General features: G+C 39.9%; 2 protein-coding genes across 2 annotated transcripts in view; one reads left to right on the forward strand and one right to left on the reverse strand.

The window, feature by feature from the left end:
- The first annotated feature begins 215 nt into the window (after positions 1-215).
- On the forward strand, positions 216-584 carry LOC145676469 (uncharacterized). The gene has a single exon (XM_081747271.1). The coding sequence runs from the start codon at positions 216-218 to the stop codon at positions 582-584; it is 369 nt and encodes a 122-aa protein (XP_081603397.1).
- Positions 585-6,435: 5,851 nt separating this feature from the next.
- The window catches only part of beta-PheRS (phenylalanine--tRNA ligase beta subunit), a 90,804-nt gene continuing 77,195 nt past the window's right edge, over positions 6,436-20,044 (reverse strand). The window contains exons 10-12 of the mRNA XM_081747270.1: positions 17,729-17,939; positions 10,530-10,691; positions 6,436-6,652 (exon numbers count right to left, since the gene is read on the reverse strand). Of these exons, the coding sequence (XP_081603396.1) occupies positions 6,501-6,652; positions 10,530-10,691; positions 17,729-17,939 (525 nt within the window). The 3' untranslated portion in view covers positions 6,436-6,500. The remainder of the gene's footprint in view (positions 6,653-10,529; positions 10,692-17,728; positions 17,940-20,044) is intronic.

A 20,044-nucleotide genomic window follows, 5' to 3' on the forward strand; every position in this document is an offset into this window, starting at 1 on the left:
TCGTGAATTTGTACAACCGCGTTCGGAAGATTACGGAAATGTCTCGTAAAGTTCATATGATCAACAAGCAATAGCTGGGCGTGGCAGAACTGGTCGTGTTTCTTGAAGAAGTTTTATCGAAAGGCGAGACGGCTCCGGTTTTCAAACTTGCAGACCTGGCCCAGTTATATGTTTCGCGGATAGAACAAATGTTGGGAATCAAGTATGAAGGCAGAATGCGCACGACCCGTCTTAAACAGAGACTGCTTGCTTACCTTCCTAACATGTGTGTACAGCATCAGGGTCGCGATATCCTGCTTGCATTTAATGAAGACCTCGGCGATGCCTTGGCAAAGGCTTGTGAACTGGATACAGATACTGATGCTGTCCATCTGGCGCGCGCTGCCCAAATTGTACGACGCCACATCTTCGGAGATGACAATGTGTTCAACGAATTTCCTCCAGAATGTCAACAGGACTCCATGCCATCCGTGTTGCTTGCCCTAGTCACTATGATCTTGGAAGGATCAAGTATCAAAGACCTTAGAAAAAGTACTACACAAGCGGCACTGTCTATCAGCCAACTCCTCAAATTCATTGTGTGAAGCACCGAAGAGCCGACATAGGCAGTACGTCTCGACCAGTCCGGTACGCCACCACGCAGGAGACGTCACTTCCCATTTATATCGGACTCACGCTACATGCACACACTCGTAAAAGGGAGCTAGTCGACAAGCTATCACACACGGGAATTTCTATTTCCTACGACCGAGTCCTGTCCCTCTCCGCACAGTTGGAGAACAGGGCCTGCCTCCTCTACCATCAGAAGCAAGTAGTCTGCCCTCCCAAGATGAGAGCCAAAGTCTTCACCACAGCCGCAGCAGACAACATCGACCATAATCCAAGTTCTACGACATCAAAACAGTCATTTCATGGGACTGCTATTTCGCTGGTGCAACATCCTGCCTTCCATGGAGCCGGTGTTGACCGCTGTATCAGTATCCTCGGAGGGTCGGACGAAAGAGGCCTCAAATCAGTTGACCGTTTGCCACAATACTATACAGACGTTCCATCCGTCAACAGCAGCATCAAGAACACAAAGTACCGGTCACCAACGTGACATCCCTGAGAGGCAGCAGCGGCCTCAAGCAACATATTGAAACAGAGTATCTTTGGCTAGAGCACACCCAATTAGCCGTAAAAGAAAGTTTTCCATTAGAAAACACTTCATGGGCTGCATACCACTCAAGTCTACAGTCCAGTAACACAAGTCGGGCTACATGCCCCACCTCACTACTCCCATTCTTCCTGGAGAGTGCCCATACCGTCGCTATGATCAAGCACTCCATGGATGTCGTCAGGAACGCAGTGGAACATCTTAACCCTGGTCAGATTCCAGTGCTCACATTCTACCAACCGCTTTTTGCACTGGCAAAGCAAATCCAATGGAAGTGGCCACAGGTGTACGGTGAAGAGAAGTTCGTCATCCTCTTCGGAGGTCTTCAGATCGAGATGGCAGCGCTGAAGACCATTGGTGGCTTGTTGCGAGATAGCGGATGGGTGCAAGCATTGCTTGAAGCAGAGATCACCAGTGCCGGGACTGCGGATTATTTCCTGCGGGCATCCCATGTCACTCGAACCAGGAGAGCGCATTAAGTAACAGGAGCAGCCCTCTTTACCCTGCAGCAGAACGCATACAACCACTACATTGACCAGTTGCGTGACGCCAGCACCAAGCAGCTTGAGTTCGCAGAGTAGTGCCATCAAAAGGTGGAGACTTGCCCCCAGTTCCACTATTGGGCAACTGTACTGGAATTGGAACTGACGATCTTAGTGTACGTGCGCTCTCTGCGCCAAGCATCGTTTGCTATGTACGTCGATGCCCTCAAAGAACTAGCAGTGTGGTTCCATACCAAGGATCACACCAACTACGCGCGCTGGATTCCTGTGCATCTGCGAGACATAGTGGAACTGCCGACTAAACACCCTGAGATCGCCGATGAATCCTTCGGAGGGAATTTCACAGTCCACAATTCCACAGTCTCTATCGATCAGGCCCACGAACAGAACATTGCAGCCATAAAAGGAGATGGGGGTGCAGTAGGTCTGACTGACAATCCCAGCGCAATGCGACGGTGGATGGTGGCAGGACGAGAGGTTGCCAGGCTCATCGAAGAGTTCCAGGACTCTAACCAAGAACGTTCAAAAGACACAAAGCATCATGACCAGACATCGAGTATGCAAACTGCTTTCCTTAAAGATGTACAGTCAATAATCAAAGTGATGGAAGACTATGGGAATCCATTTGAAGAGGATAGTCAAGATCTGTTGGTACTCAACACCAAGGAGATCGCGCCATGTCGAGCTGTAGACGACCTCCGTCATGCATATAAAGTGCGACAGGTGCAGTTTGACAAATATGTCAGAGAACGCCTGGTGGAGAGAACGAAATCCATACATGATCCTATCAAAAGAAACAATATTAAAATATTTGGTCAGCCTACAACAAAATCTCAAGCGAAGGGCAAACAGCAAATGAAATCCCTCAGAAACGACGTGAACCTCTTCTCTCGTCTATATATTGGATGCCAGAACCGGGATGGAAATATAGAGGAATTCTTCAAACATGAAAACCAAGCTTTCCCTCCTGCACTATCGGACGGCGGTGGCATCCGGTTTGGTGTAAAAAGTGATCTTCTCAGTTGTCTAGAAGACTTCAGTCAACCTATGTTTGAGGTTCCTCCAACAAGCTGGATTGTCCTAGATGGAGCAGTCATCACCCAGTTGCTAAAGCCTGCTACGAAAAAAAAAACCTTCAAAGAATATGCTCAGCAAGTTTTTGTGCCTCACATACTCTCAAAATTTCATCAAGCCACGCGACTGGACCTGGTGTGGGACCGCTACATAAGAAACTCGTTGAAAGGTGCAGCAAGAGTTTAGCGGGTAAAGGGATGAAAAAACGAGTGGCGGGTAATTCAACTATACCCAGGAACTGGGCCAGCTTCCTCAGTATCTACGAAAACAAGACAGAGCTGTTCATCTTCCTCTCTGACATCCTCTACGACTCATTCCAGCTTGAAGATAAGGAGCTGCTCATCACTAAAGGAGATGATGTCTTAAGAAAGTCAGCGCTTTTGGATACTTCAGCCCTGGCACCTTGCAACCACGAGGAGGCCGATACCCGTATTATGTTGTATGCCGCCCACGCTGCTCACAATGGTCACAATAAGATCCTCATCTGCACAGTTGACACTGATACTGTTATCCTGGCGATGGCTCTGGCACGCACCTTGAATGAAGAAACTGAAGTGTGGGTATCCTTCGACTCGGGGAAGACGTTCCGCTGTTTGACAGCCCATGAAATTGCTCGAGCTCTGGGTCCTGAAAAAGCTTAGGCACTACCGATGTTTCATGCTTTGACGGGCTGCGACACGGTCTCCTGCTTCGCCGGACGTGGAAAGAGGGCAGCATGGGCAGTGTGGACAGTGCTACCTGAGCTCACGCAGACGCTCACTCTTCTTTCCACTGCACCAGATCGTATTAATGAAGACGCCATACATATAATTGAAAGGTTCATCATACTGCTTTATGACAGAACAAGCACAGAAACGGACATTGACAAGGCACGTCGCAAACTGTTTGCAAAGAAAAAACAACGTCCAGCTGATCCCACCGACAAGAGCAGCACGTCCGAAGAGCAGTATATCAAGGCTTACATGTCTGGGATCAGGCCATGGTTCCTGCACCAACACTGCCATCACCAACCGACTGGGGTTTGATCAAGACCAGCGGCGTGTATGAACCTCTATGGACAACGCTACCTGAAGCATCCAAGATCTGCTGGGAGCTCGCCTCTCGCAAATGCAAAGACTGCATGAAAATGTGCAAGCGCAAGAAGGCCAGTCCGGAATGCACACCACTGTGTGCTTGGGACGGGGAATGCTCTGAAATGTAAAATTATGAACTAACTGTGTATATAACTTACAAATTATCTGGCATACTTTTCTTCAAAGTATCTATTAAAATCTTCAGCAACAAACTTTATCTAACTTCTGTTGTCTTTCGGGTGTCCAATGACAGCCATTTTAGAAAATGGCCACCACGGCCGTCAGGGGTCAGTTGGCCGATGCCTCCACATCCAAATTTGTTCATCTTACATATGTATAGCTCTGTGCCAAATTTGGTGCTTTTATCAAAAAGTGCACAATATGTTGAAATATCCTAGCTAAACTGCCTCACTATATAGAATACTTTCGATTCAGCAAATTTCCAGCTTTAGCCTCTAGCGTACTAGTTGAATTTGCACTTTGATGCAGTTCGATGTGTTGAAAGAGAACGGTGCAATCGTCTTCATCATACCGTAGTTTGACTGTCCCAAATTGTGTTTGACAGTCTGACTAGTTTTCAATACGGAAAACTTGTTGCTCAAACATACGATGGAGCTTCGGTTATGGTTGGTGAGGTAGGAAGCAGCAACCTCTTGTTAAACAAAGATATACTTGTACAAAAGTCTATTTTTTCATTGTCATGCCCATTAGAGTTAGAAAAGTCCGTTGACTATGCAAAAGGGTGTAAGTTTTTTCTAAAACTATGTCGTAACTTGCTTCTTTATTCTCGAAGTCTTCAAAAAGAACAAATGCTTTGGACTGTGTAGTCACAGGCCCGTATCCAGGGGGGTTTAGGGGAGCCGGTCCTCGTAGATTTTTGCTACCCCCTCTAAAATTTTCAAGGTAGGCTTGGAAATGAACTATAATAAGGTTGGATGGGCCCCCCTAACTTCAGCCGGCCCCCCTACATTTTTGGGCTGGCTACCGACCTGTGTAGTCAATAAAAGTATTCCAACAGCCTCAAACACAAGGTGGAACTATAGAAGTAGGATAAATGATGTGCTGTATAGCTTTAAAGATGAACTGTTAGGACTCTTTAAATCCATGACAAAAACATCGACGAATGAGATTCTCAAACCAGAGTTAGTGCAGCAAAATTCTACCAAACCCTTTAAAGTTTTGACTTCAATTTTTTTACTTGACCTGTTTTATGTTATAGGATCAAGATAAGAAATCTTGTTCAATATCTTAGAGAAGGAAATTCATGATGTAAGTTTTTGCAGAAAAAAAAAGCTGACTTTGAAGAATATCTAAGATCATTGAGACACGGTTTCGATTATATTTAGTAAATAATTGAAGAACCTGAAGAGCCACACTTTTCAAAAAGATCAAGGTAAATGAAGTGGAATTTGACTCCCCCCCCCTAAAAAATCGTTGCCAATGCCTATAGTCTGAAATGATTGATACGCTAAAAGAAAAAAAAGTACTAGATTTTCTGATATTGAAAAACTAGAGATACTTGTAATATCAACAACCGGTAACAATTCTGAAAGTATCACGCCACGCCACTGAGGAAACCAAAATAGTACTTGGGGAAGAAAACCCGATAAGATTGACAAAATATCGCTTTCAGACAATATTTTACGATAATTTAATGAAATGGTCTTAGATTTAAAAGATAAGATAGCTGAAGAGGTAAAACAATCTCCATAGTTTACCCTGCACTGTGATGATTCCACGGATATATCTCAATGTTTTAATTTAATAGTGTACTGGTGGTTCCTAAATGAAAAGAGGTTAATGGAAGAACGGTTAATGGAATGGTTAGTTTTCAAAAACGTTGAAGACATCATTCAAAGGTTCTGGTGTCTTTTCTGCTATCAGTAATTTTTGTGTTAAAAATGATTTGTCTTGGGACAGAGTTGTAGGAATATGTACTAATGGAGCTTCAGCAATGTTAGATTCGTGGTCTGCATTTACAGAAGCTGGGAAAGGACAGAAATCTTACTATTGTTGGCTAGCACTGCTTAATTCAGAGGCAAGCCTTAGATGCAAAGATGTTACCAGAAAACCTGAAGCAGGCATTATCATTGGCTATTAAAACTGTTAATTTTGTTAAGTCAAGTGTTCTGAACACTCGTTGCTTTGAGGCTTTGTATGACGGCCTCAGTACTGAACATAAAACTATTTTTCCATACCGAAGTTCGTTGGTTGTCGAAAGGTAAATGTTAAGTAGGTGGTACGAGCGTAAAACAGATGTGGAAATATTTCTCTTAAGTGTAGGAAAAGATGAACTTTATACTTCTTTTACTGATGATATATTTGTATTTCTCTTTCATATCTTGCTGACTTTTTTCAAATATTAAATAATTTCAATCTGAAACTCTAAGGTAGAAACACGAACATAATTGTCGAACTTTTTACGAAAATTAAGTTACTATGGAGCTACCGTTAAAACTTTCGTGAGATCTAGATAATAATACTTTTCTTTTAAAAAAATCATTCCGCTTAAGTTACAAAAGTACTAAAACTTGGCAGATTTAGTTATGCTCAAAGAAAATTGCTTTCAGGCTAACCCATTATAATAAATTACTACAGTAATGAACTACTATTAAAAAAAAAAAAAAAGTCTTTATCAAGAGTTTTTATTCCATTAATGTACACGTTACCAAATCACATATTGTATATTGACTGTCAAACGAACGGCTCAATACTTATTTCAAAACAAGCACAAGGAAGAGACAATTCAAACTTCGTAATCACTTCAGGATGAAGAACTCCTAGCACGCCAATCACATTTCCATTTACTACTATTTCCGCACAACGGCCTGGGAAAAATGTAGGATCTGAAAGTAAAATTTTTTATTAGCATAATTTTCAGAAAACATAATATTCCTATTCAACTAAAACAGGAAAACGTAATAGATAAACTATACTCATTTATTTTTCTAAAGAACAATATCTAACTATGTTCGCTACTGAACATCCAATCTTTACGCAATTAAAAAGTTATTCAGAAAAAAAGAAAAAGAACATATTAAGTTACTTCTAAAAGTTTCACCACTGTCCGTAGTAAGTATCCAAAACCACTGTGATGTTTGGTAAATTGTACTGTAAATATGAATTAACGAATATGATGAGTAAGTTCTGAAACTACGATAAAGTGAAGAGAAACGTGAAAATTCCGAGAAACCGCACGTAGATTATTCTCAACTGCTACGAAACCAACATGACAACGGATTACAGATGACTGAACCACTATGCCTTCAAGCACGAAAAATTTATCTATGAGCAACACCTTGAAAATACTTACTATTCCATTAAGTAGTATGTAAGTACTACAGAGGTTGTTCAATCTACATTTGGCCAATTTCGACTTACCTAAAAATTTAGAAGAATCCATGGCACCAGGTCCGAAAGTATTCCATGTGTTTCCCTTGGTTCCTAACAATAGCCCGACAGCGTAATTTCCACTGTAATACGCTTCTCTGAAGAACTGGGAGGGGAATCTTGTCCCATTCCCTTTGCACAGCTTTCCAAAGTTCTTCCACAGTTGTCACACGCCGTTTTCCCAAAGCCCGCTTCAGCAATCCAAATAAACAATAGTCAATAGAACTTGCATCTGGAGATTTAACACGTACCTCATTGAAAGGTATCACCTGTATACCACTTGCCTCCTCCATCTCCCTGTAGAATGCGAGGGACGATCGTGAGGTATGTGATGAGACCTTGTTCATGTGAATGCGCACCACATTGGCGTCATTTCCGTACATTGTTGGAATCTCATGCTTGTAGATCGGCCGCATGATCTGCTCCTGAAAATACTGCCAATTTATTTTGCAGTTTTTCGCCACCCTACGAATCTTCAGTTTACGTCGGTAACAGTAACCAGTAACGACCATGAACCCATTTGGAAAGGATTCTTTACAGACACGGACTCACGTTCTGAAGTTCTTGGCGCCTTTCTCTCGGTACATGATGGCTCTCGATTTGCCGCAGTCGGAAAGGTAAATCCATGCTTCATCGAGCGTTCCGACGTACATTTACCTTTGTTTTGCCAAATGCCGTTCGTACAGCTTCCGGGCGTTACACTTTCGTTCCTTTTGGTGGGCATCAGTTAGAAGATGGCCGCGAGCTTTCATGACTTTTTCCAGCTTGAGTTGATGGTGTAACGTCCGGCTCACAGTCCCCAAAGACGTCAAGATGATAAGCCATACACTTTTGTGTTGGCGGATTTTCTTGCATTGCCATTTTGCGAAGTTTCCTCTGCATGATGGAGGTGGCCTTGGTGCATTCCCGCTTCCTAGGCAACTTCGTTGGTGATCCAAATGGTGGAGCTTCGTTGCCCTTGTACTTTTTAATAACATTTTTTATTCCACTTAAACTGATGTTGCAACCATTCTTTTTGCACTGTTTTCTAATGACAGAAACACTAAAGTGGGCGTCATAAAGAGCCGCAACATAGCCTTCCCAAAACCGGCTTAGTTTGGGCGGCATTTTGGTCACAGAGCGGAAACTCACACACTTGGAAACAAATTTAACACGACACTCAGAACAACTCCGTTCCCAGGAAGTCACTGCACAACACTGCAGGATGCCACGAGCCAGGTCGGGTGAGTCCATTCTGCCCGGGAGGGGGAAGGAACGAAATCGGCCAAACGTAGGTTGAACAACCTCTGAACAAATTTATGTTCGGAATTATATAAACTGACAAATTTTACGCATGCATTTAGTTATCAAAATAATGGAAATACTTTAATGAAGTACTCTGAAAATACAAGTGTTCCATAATGTTGAAGTCAGGAGACTGTGAAGCAGCGGAAATGTTAAACTTCACTCTAATGTTCCTTACGCCAGGTCTCAACAGGTTTGTCTTCACTTATCAGTGTACAGTCATCTTAGATGACCGCATCGTTGTAATGGAACGAAATCTATACAATAGGACGCACCTGATTATCTAAGATGTTTGCATAATCACTGTCAATATTCTCATACATACTGTCACTAATTCGAACTTTCAGACTAACAATGGGACTAACGACACACCATGAAACTGTGACCCAAATCAGCATTCAGCCATGTCCCATGTTTAATGGTAGGAAGTACGCAGTCTGAAGTCTAAACCTCTTTGGATGTCTGCCATATATAAACATTGATTGTTGTTGGAAAGAAGAAGGAAGATGATTTATCAGACCACATTACTGTCTTCCAATCATCGACGATCTATGACTTGTTTTTGACACAATCTTTCTTGTGTCACCGGGCTGGAGCTGGTTAGAGGTTTCAAAATCGTAATTCGTGAACGTTGAGATTTGGCAAGCTGTGCCAGATGTTATGAGTTCAAGAGTCAGTTGTGTAGTATTAGCTCTATTTTACTTTGTGACAATACTCTTCAATATCCGGCAACCCTCTCGCCTAGGCTTGGTTGTTGTTCACCATTTTCCTTTTGATGATGTCTTGCCATAAGTAACACACTAGTGATTTTCATAATATTATATATATATATATATATATCGGGTGTCCCGTAATTCCTATGACAGCGTTTGGGAATTGAAAGTAGACATAAAAAAATAGGAAAAACTAGAAAACGGCGTCGATCACAAATTATGAGCGTGGCACGGAACTTCGACAAGCGATACACAAAGACGAATAATGTTGACACAGTCGGAGTGGAATTGCACGCAGCAAGTTATAGACGTAGTATCCAACAAAATCAAACCTCCAGAACAATTCAGCAAGGGATTTCCCATAGGACTTAGTGAATTCCCGCTATGTTTGGAAATAAGATCAGTCAAAATGAGTTGAAAAGAGTATTTAATATTAAAGTACAATTCGTGTGTGCCATGTTGATAGTGGAAACGGAATCAAAGATACAGTATGGAGAATTGTAGGGTTGTTATGAGTGGTTGCATAACTAATAGTAAAACGTTTCAACCATACCAGAGATATTAGTGTATTATTGAAGGTTAGATTACTTTGTTATCAATGCATGCAACGCTGCACTCTCGGGTGAACAATGAATATCTTCTGAAAGTGAAACCTCTTGAAATTTTGCATAGATTGCAAGTACGGTATGGTGATCCACTACCTTTCTGAACAAAATCGTTGGGTTGCTATAGAAGTCGCGGGGCACAACAATACCGCTCGCCAGACGGTGACTCGATCAGTTACTGTGAAGCTTAGGCATAGAATGGGAAAGACTGGTGATACTGAAGATTGTTCGCTTTATATCTGACCATTTTTGACGCGTACACATCTTAAGAGATACCGTACCGCCATCACCGGGCATGTTCTACTGGACCTCCATTGGACTATCACACGGCATCGCAGTTTCCATTGCAGCAAGCTCCGGCGCACCTACTTCAGCATTCTTTATTACACGCACATTTTGTATTTATTCTGGTGAGTAGAGTTACTACATATCCAAAGCAAAATGTAGGGTCATTTCATGCAGCAAATGAAGGTAGAAATGTACGATCGTCTTTCCGTAATACTAATGAGATAATATAAATCTTCCTAGTGAAGAACAAATCATATTTATCTACCTGATAAAAGGAAAGTGTATTTTAAGCTTTTTTTCTTATTTTGAAGACTTATATTAATGCGGAAACTAAATTATAAATATTTATTATTATTATTATTATTATACAGGTGTTGTATAGATTAGTAGTAGCCCAAGACATCAAACCAATATACGCCACTGGTTTGTTTTGGTGAACATACCATCTGCTTCTCTCAGGAAATATCCACGATTATCTTTATTTGCACTAGGTGAAATTTCCAGAAGCTGCATCACTCGATCCAGAAGTCCATGCACTATTTCAAAGCCAGAAGTTTTATTATAATTTATTGCACAAAGATGCCTTTCGTTCCTTGCACCAACGTCTGAAGAGAAAAAGAAAGGATTTTTTTTTTTTATGGAACAAATAATATTAAATACAAGAAATAAACCGCAAAATAAATAGCATATATTGCAAATTCAAACATTAATCACTACGTACTTGACTGTGCTTGTTAGGCGTTTTTACACATGAAAATTTACACGAGATACCAATATATAGCAGCAATTAGATACTGTTTTTCTCAGATCAGAAATTTTTCGATTGGTTTGACGAAGCTCCCTATCTTGAGACACTTTTTACTATAGTTATAAGTAAAAATGGTTTACATATCTTACACGCTATTAAGTCAGTAACTACCGGACAAACTGATTCGAAAATATTTATCACTGATCTACAAAGAACTATGTTCATTTGCATCATGAAAAACTGAATTAAAACCTACTTCGAAACTCCTTATGAAACATCTAGACATATCGGTAACTGTATGCAACACTATTATGAGACATCTTTCATAACGAGAAATTTCTTCTTTTTGTATCTAACAACCGATGGGTAACCGACAATAATCACAGATAGGTTGTTGCCTCTGTTTCTTGACTGTGGTTGCTATAGCCGCAAACGTCAGTAAGATGATGTGAAACAGCATTATAGTGTGTATATGTTTAAGACTAAACTGAGAACAACAGTAGCGCAGAAAGAACAGTACATACTTTTAAAATAGTAACTGATCATATAAATGAAAGAGTGTAGATTATTATTCTTATCTTCTGTCCTGTTTACTTCCTCAATTGAACACTGACCTAGGAAGCTATATACCTGACCACTGCTGAAATATAATGCATGACCATACCGCTTGCTGTACAAAGGAAGTTTCAAAAGGCCTGAACCGGAAATTACTCAACGACCGTATTTCCTGACCTCTCAGCGACTCCACGTCTTTTAAGAATTTTGAAAACGTTTCGATGAAATTACTCAGAAGTACTGTAAACACTATAATACATTTCGCTAAATGCTTCATTAGAAGGGAGGGGCTACGAAGAAATAAAAAAAGATAAACTTGGTATTTTAGATAAAACAACAGTGCTTATACATAAATCACAAATAGCTGGAGATAAAAGGCTGAAATGGAAAGTAAGAATAAGAAAATGTCAAAGGGCTCATTGATTGAAGTGTTCTGCTTGTCCCACAAAGCTCTCTATCATGTGGTTATGCGAAATTACCCGAAAATTTTAAATGCGAAGGCATACCATCTAGTACATCATTGAAAAGATCATGAAAAAATGAACAACTTTTTTAGGGAAAAGTTCCTTGTCTATATGGGCACCATTTAACTTTAAGCTCTTGCATAATCAAACAAATATACAGTTCTTTCAGAAACCACTAGAGATAAAAAGAATAAATCAAAAAATGATTTAGGAAAATGTTAGCGGTCACATTGAAGGAGCGTTCTGCTTGCCCCACATGGACCCTAGACAGTTATTTGAACATCTAATATAAATAAAATAGTTTATTTGAGTGTGTGTGGCCTGGGGACCAGATGAGTGGACCGAGAGTTACCAAATTTGGGTCACGGGTACATTGGTCCACGCCCCACACCAAGACGAAGTGCTTTTTAAAATTTCGAACCAGGGGGGGTCTCGGGAGAAGGGGGGTTACCGGGACATGTAAAAGTAGTAGAAAATGACCGATATTATTGTCGAATTCATAGTTTTCGCGGTCGCTGAGATCAATGGTGAAACTCCGATCGCATTAACTTCCAAATTCACTCCATTCGGCTGCGGGTCGGGGGTCACCGGGGGATTACCGAGACATGTAAAAATAATCCAAAATCACCGATATTAGTGTCAAATCCACAGTTCTCGCGGTCGCTGAGATCAATGGTGATATTTCAATTTGCGATAACTTTCAAATTCAGCTATCATTGTATCCGGGCCGGGGATCACCTACGGGTGGGTGGGGGGAGAGGAGGAGTTACCGAGACATGTAAAAATAATCCAAAATGACCGATATTTGTGTCAAATCCATAGTTTTCGCGGTCGCTGAGATGAATGATGATACCCCCACAAGCGCTGACTTCCAAATACAGCCCCCATGCGAAGAATGGGTATTTCAGCTAGTTTTCAATAACGCTGTACGTCATCCGATAAGATCACAGAAAACAAACAACTATTATAGGAAAAGTTGTTTCTGTACTGTACTGGATTGATGAAGTGCCTAAAAGACATTCAACATCAGCTGAGCGAACAAGTTCGGCCAACTGTGAGATGCTTCACGCTAAGTATCCTTGCTGCTGCACTCCTCTGCTTATCTATACAGTCTTACAGAATGTTATCTATAGTATGACATTTACGAAGTTTAATTATAGAAATGCACATATGTCCTTAAAAACTACATCAAAGAGGATATAACCTTGCTGTAACATCACACGCCATTTGCACTACTGTGACAAAATTCATCCTCACTTTGCTTTACGGAATATATGACGGTGACAATCGAGGAGATTCGTTCAGAACACGTAGTTAAATAGTGCCCATTTCGGAAACGGAGCCCCCACACAAGATTCTTTTTCCTACAAAAGTTGTTTATCTTATCATTAATCTAGATTTTCCCACTTAAAATTTTCGGAGATATCCCCAAGGACCACGATAAGAATCCTTGTACATCAAGCAGAACGCTCGATTCGATGTACCCTCTGATATTTTCTATTGCGATTAATAAGCACTGGTCGTTCTATCTGAAACACCTGCCCAAAACTTCGGGGACACGTTCCTCAAAGGAAACAAAAGAAAAAAGTCAAAGCACATGTATGTTCGCAAACGTGTAGCTTTGGACCTAGACCTCAATGAAAGTAAGGGAGGACGTACACTCATGTCCAAAATTATTGTCGCATGTCTATAAATATGTTGTTGTAGGAATATAATTTGATAAATTCGCCCGGTGTTTCTTAAAGAGCAATAAAACGAAAATAAAACTTTCTTGTTCATTTAGCAACATTTTGTTTTACTCATTCTAATTTTCGTATTTACGATTCTTTTCCTATGAAATTTACCACAAATATACCTAGGTACATTTCCAGATTATACACATAGCATCAGTATTAAAAGTACCCTGCAAAATCATTATCAAATTATATTCTTACAAGAAGACAGTTATATATATGCGACAATCATTTTGCACATGAGTGTACCTTTATACTCATAACACAGGTATAGTCAAACTGCAGGGGTTAATGTACGCAATCCATCACCTTTGGCAAACGTCGTTGTGAGGAAACATCGATCATCAGGTGGATGCCCTGTATCCGAACGTTAGTTAGTGCAGCTGATAGTGATAGGTTAGTGCATGATGTTCTAAGATGTGTCCTGGGTAAAGCACAACACAAGTGCACAGAAATTCTTGTAATATATGTATCGTGTAAAGCCAGAGTGAACCAACTCCACTTTCCGCCGATTTGCGGATTTAGTATTATTTGGGTAGTGTAGGTATGGTTCAATTTTGTAGAGGCAGAGAGAACCACCGGAAGAGTGTGTAAGATAGCGACATCAGGTAACGAAAATATCACCATTCGAAAATAACCTGTATTTATTTGTGCCACACTGAACTAAGAGACGTAGAACATGGCTGCCAGCAGAAGCAATCGTGAACTAAGGGCCAAGAAACCTAGCTGTAATAACATGGAATTTCAAGAAGACACGAGTGATATTAGTGTTAGTGGATCGGAATATGCTCCTAGCACTGACGAAGGTAAGGAAAACTGTTACTTACTACTTTCTTAAAAGTAATATGTAATATTACTACATTGTTGCTTTCCAGTCGCTATATGTTAAGAACAGAATTGTGCCATAGTGAACTAAAGGAAAATTGTCCAAATAATCTGTAAATGAAGAATTTGAGGCATAAAAATTCGCCAAATGCTAGAGATGATGAGTAGCTACATGACAGTGAAAGTACTTTTGGTAAACACATGCACGCAATGACTCTATGCATTAATTTTGGAGATAGTTTACTATGGCATGATAATGTTCTCTATATTAGTTTGGAGATAGTTCACTATGAAACTATAATGTATCTATCGGGCCGTTCTGTTTCCGGTTCTCACATTTCGCTGGGCTATGATTCCAGCGTTTCCAAGTTGCCAAAACAGCCGAATGCTTCGCAATATGCTTGTTCTTAACACAGAACAAAACGACCCAGTATTTTCTTGTTATTTTTGTAGAAGCGAATAAATTAAACATTTGTAATGAATCAGATATGAGGTTCTCTCTGGTTCCCCCTAATCTGATCCTCTGGTGTTTTTAATCAAAATGCGGTTCCCAGACAGACATTTATGTCAGTTCATATTATTAACAATTTGTTTTCAATATTTTACTTCATTTTTGTCTTATTGGTAAAAGAGGAATTCATTGTATTTTGATTTGAATTGTTATTTACGGCCAGTAGGCAACTAATGCTCAGGCTAAGAGAGGGAAGGGGAAGGATGTGAAAAGGCAGCAGTTTTGGCCTTACAGAAGGTACCATTCCAACATTCGCCTGGTGGGACTGAGGAAACTCAGGGAACACTTCGGTCAGGATGGCCTCTCGTAGCAGGATTCGTTTGCACGCACGCCACCTAGTGCTGCTTGGCAGGCAGACACTCTACAGGAAAGTGAATTCGAATAAGTGCAAAGTTTCATGGTTGAAGATAAAGGGAATAAAAGTTGAGAAGTATAATCCTGGAATAAAGTATTACAAGACATCTTTCAATATGGACGAATATGATTCAGTCAACTTTAACAGAAATGTGAAAGAACGACCAAAAGATCATTTATCATCTTTGTATCCTTCTGGCCATTCCATAAGTGCAGCAAAGAAGATCTTTATCTCCTACAGTTTGTTCCACCAGTTCACCACCCATTTTACCAGAATCTGCAATCAGTAGAAGATTGTCGTGCTGAAAATCATGAACTTGAATATTACCATAATCATGGTTTCGACAATGATCATGAATTTCATGATATGGTATAAAGGGTTTCCGTTGTTGCATTGTTAAGGTTTGAAACATTTTCTAAAACTATTTTCCAGTGTTATAATACATAGTTGAGTGCACTATGTACAAAATCGTATGTTAGTATAATGCCAAACTGAACTAACTACTTTTCCGATATATTTTTCATGTCATAAAACTTGTTTTTTTCATTCAAATACTTTATGTACACATTTTTGGTTCTTTTGTAAAGCAAGTTCGGAAAAGAAACTAATAAAATCATGTCCAGGATTTTTCAATATAATGCCAACTTTAACCTTAATTTTCTCCATGATGAACACTCTGGTGTTTGGTTCACTCTGGTTTTACACGATACATATGTCCGATGGAGATGTAGATTACCTGCTGTTTTGTGTGTGGCCTTCTGCAGCAATGGGTGGTGGTGTTCTGTGACATTCTAGCATAATATATCAAATAATGAAGCTTATTGAATTTATTAAACATACAAAAATGTCCACTGATACGCATAACTGGAATATTGGGTTGGTGCGATTGAAATATCTTATTTTACGTCTAATGGGAAACCAACCTATGTAACATAATCAATGGAGGGATCCATGTCACGCGTAAGTCGTCACATACTCTATACGTGTTTGCAAAGCAGACTGGGTTGTTCAGTCGTCAGAAACTAGTATGTTATTGAACAGGATCGTGCGAAAGTGCATTATGAGAGAACATACAATTGCGTGTGATTTTCCTGTACGAGTTAAAATTGAGACATTCTACACATCTAAGCACGAAAAACATGAACAGTGAATTTGCACCAATAGTGGTAATCAACCATATGCCGTTGGTTTGTGAAATTTCATGCCGGAGACAGCACTGAACAGCATGTTGTAATAAGCTTCTCAGAAATACTATGGAGGCAACCCTCGGGAAAGTATTCGTGCAACTACAGACGAGTTTAGAGAACTTCATACCCCTGTTGTTTGGTGGCCCATGCAATTGGTAAGATGATAACATTGCAGCTCATGGATCCTACATTGGCCAACAAAAATCACCTCTGAAGCTGTGAAATTCTTTGAGTGTACAGAACAACCAGGAAGGTTTTCTGTATCTGTACGAAAACTTAGTCTACTGTAACAATTATAAACAGCCAGGACAGTGTTTGGATTGTGATTAACGTTCAGAAAGATTTCCAAAGTTACTAGTATGACGAGGGCGATCATCATGTCTTTCTCCGCCTAGAAGAAATCATCACTGTGGATCGTTACAGTGCTAAACTACGAAATATACCGCAAACTTCTCAGCCACAATCCAGCAATGGTCAATAGACAGGGTCTCTTCACGATGCATCAAAATGCACACCCATATATCGCTCAAAGGGTGGTGAAGATTCATCATTTTGCAGCATGAAATCTTTCCTCATCCACTGATCCACTGTATTATTCTGTTCCACCGACTACCATTAATCACTTCCTACATTTCGATCACTTCTTGACAAGAATTGATTTCCGATGACCCGGTAGTGCAGCATGCGGTTGAAGACTTCCTCGCATCGCAGACTACAGGATTCTTTCGTCATTGAACTCTATCGTTGGCTCAACGGCCGATGGCAGAACTTTCATCGTCTTTCTGCGATGAGCTTGTAAGTCAAAAATTTTCTGCAGGAATTTTGAAGGAAAAAAAAAAAAAAAAAAAAAAAAAACCTGCAGAAGAAACAACTTGTGATCGTTAAAAATACGCTTTACACGTCGTAGAAAACAGTTCAAAATATATTTATGCGAGTTGGCCGTGCATTTAAGACACCTACGCATAGCAGGCATGTTTTTATACTTTTCTGCTGGCTTTCCTTTTTCCTTTGGTAATTTTTTCTGCACAGGCGCGGCAAATTTTCTGCGATCACATCGCAAATCGCGGCATCTTCTGCTATGAGGGCTCAGCGATTGCACAGATACGTGGCTGCAGCCAGAAACTACTTTAACTAACTAAATATTGCAAATTTTCATTTTCTTGGCCTTTGAAAGAGACACATCAGTTGAAAATTTCAATCATACCAACCCAATAAAATTTAATTTTCCTTTGATTCTTATCTCGCGATTACAAAATATACAAACCTTTACTGGGTTCTCGTAGAACAACATCAGACACTTCAAACAATTTCAGTGGTAACCGCATTTTCTTATTAGCTGCAATAGTTTTCAATAAACCTGGAATAAGTGTTGTCCTTGCGACCTGGAATTCCTGAGTTTTTGGATTTGCAATATGAACAGCAGGTATATCTTCAATCTTCTTCCTAAGCTTATCGGCTATATCAGCTCTGCAACACTAAGATTTCTTTTTTAAGTGCTTATGACATACAACAACCATTTACTGTAAGCAACTAATATTAGTTATTATAATGCAAGCCACTTAAAGAGCAATCATTTAAATAATCTCGAAAGGTACCACTTTGCTTTTCTGTATGATGATGTATTTAAATTCAAACATATTAAACGTCGAATTTTCGCTGACATCTAACAGCATTGTGGAGATATAGATAAGAAAAGGTTAGGGATAGAATGTATGTTAACTGATTAAACAGGAAATAACAATCTAAATAAATAAATAATAAATCTACCTACACTAATGAACAAAGCTCCCCAAGGCTACACAAATCTCTGTCTTGCTTCTTTTGTTATTAGTAGCGACAATGAAGGTGTCAGTTATGCTACATGCTTGTCTTCCAATGAATGATGAAGATTTATTGATGAGTTTCACTTCGTCGACATTATGCTTTGTACCTTTCTTGGAAGGCCCGATGTTGAGCATAATTATATTAGGCATCACAAATATATTCTTTCAGTTCAGCGTGTGTATTCCTTTTGGCTATGCTTTCATCAAATTTGAAATTTCATAAGCACATACGAAATCCAGTGAATTAGTGAAGAAACGTTTATAATGTGTTTAGTTTTTCCCTATATTCTTTGGGGGCACTAATGTAGCATTAAGAATATCTTGCTCAAAATTTTATGTAATAATAATAATAATAAACTTGAAATTCGGTACGCTTGTACGTGTTCGTTAGCGTTACCTAAGTAAATAGCCAAAAATAAACATTTCCAACTTTAGTGGTTTTATGGGTGAAAAATCTTTCCCATATTATTTATATGGAACACCTTCTACACCCCAAAATTATTGGGTACTTCATATAGGGATACAATTATTCAATTTGGCATGATTGTAGCTTTTCAAGACTAACCCACAGGAAAATTGCCAAAAGTGAATATCTTTAATTTTTAGGGGGTCTAAAGGGGGATGAAGAAATTCTCTATAATATTTAAATTGGCTTTTTTAAACCTATAATCTTATGTTTTATGTACTTGGAATTAGAAAAAAAAAAAAAAAAAAACTTGAAATTTGGTATGCTTGTACATTTTCTATAGGATTATTTAACAAAATCACTAAAAATAAAAAAATCCAACTTTAGAGTGGTTTTATGGGGAACTGAAAAATCTTTAACATTTTATTTATATGGAACATCATCTAACCCCAAACTGTTTAGGCACTTCGGGTAAGTAGAATGAGAAATTTGGTGTGATTGTGGCCTTCCGGTACTAACCCAAGGAAAATTGTCAAAAGTGAATACTTTTAATTTTTAGGAAGTTTAAAAGAGGATGAAGAAATTTCCCATCTTATTCAAACGGACGTTTTCTTGGGATACAAAATCTTAACTTTTAGGTAGGTGAAATAGGAAAAGAAATTTGAAATTCGGTAGAATTGTGAGTTTAAGAGATGCGAGGCCTTAGGTCGAGGAAACGCGGGGGTCTGGAAGCGGGGCCCCACCTATTCAAAAGCTAGTCTATATACTACATATAAAAATGAAAGCCGCTATGTTTGTGACTTCGTACCGCTTGAACCATAAGACCTATCTTGATCAAATTTGCTACATAGATGATGTTCGGACCTGGAAAAAGAAATGAAATGAAATCTTTCAGTTTTACATCCTACAGTTATGTCGGTTAGGTTAAAGGAGACGGTGATGATGAGAAATGAATGAAATGGTGGAATGAAGAACATGGGAGGAAACGGGAGAACCTCGAGAAAACCCACGAGCACGGTGTTTGTCCACCACAGAGTTCACTTGGCGCGAGCTGGGATCGAACCAGGGGCCCCAAGCACCAGAGGTGAACGCTCTACCACTGAGGCACCGCGCCCCCAAGGTTCGGGCCTGGAATGGTTTTTATCATTTCCCTTTGACGGTGCAACTTAGGGGAGAGGGAGGGGGATATTTAAAGATGATCGAAAATGACCGATATTAGTGTCAAATCCATAGTTTCCTGAGTCGCTGAGATGGACGGTGACACTTCCGATACTGTTTAAATCCACAAAGTCAGCCCTGCACCTTGGAAAGCGGTTGGGGGAGATCTATAAAAATGATCGACAATCACAGA

This window comes from Thermobia domestica, unplaced genomic scaffold (assembly GCF_964235325.1).
Source record: "Thermobia domestica unplaced genomic scaffold, izTheDome1.hap1.1 HAP1_SCAFFOLD_153, whole genome shotgun sequence".
In the NCBI taxonomy this organism is placed as follows: Eukaryota; Metazoa; Arthropoda; class Insecta; order Zygentoma; family Lepismatidae; genus Thermobia; species Thermobia domestica.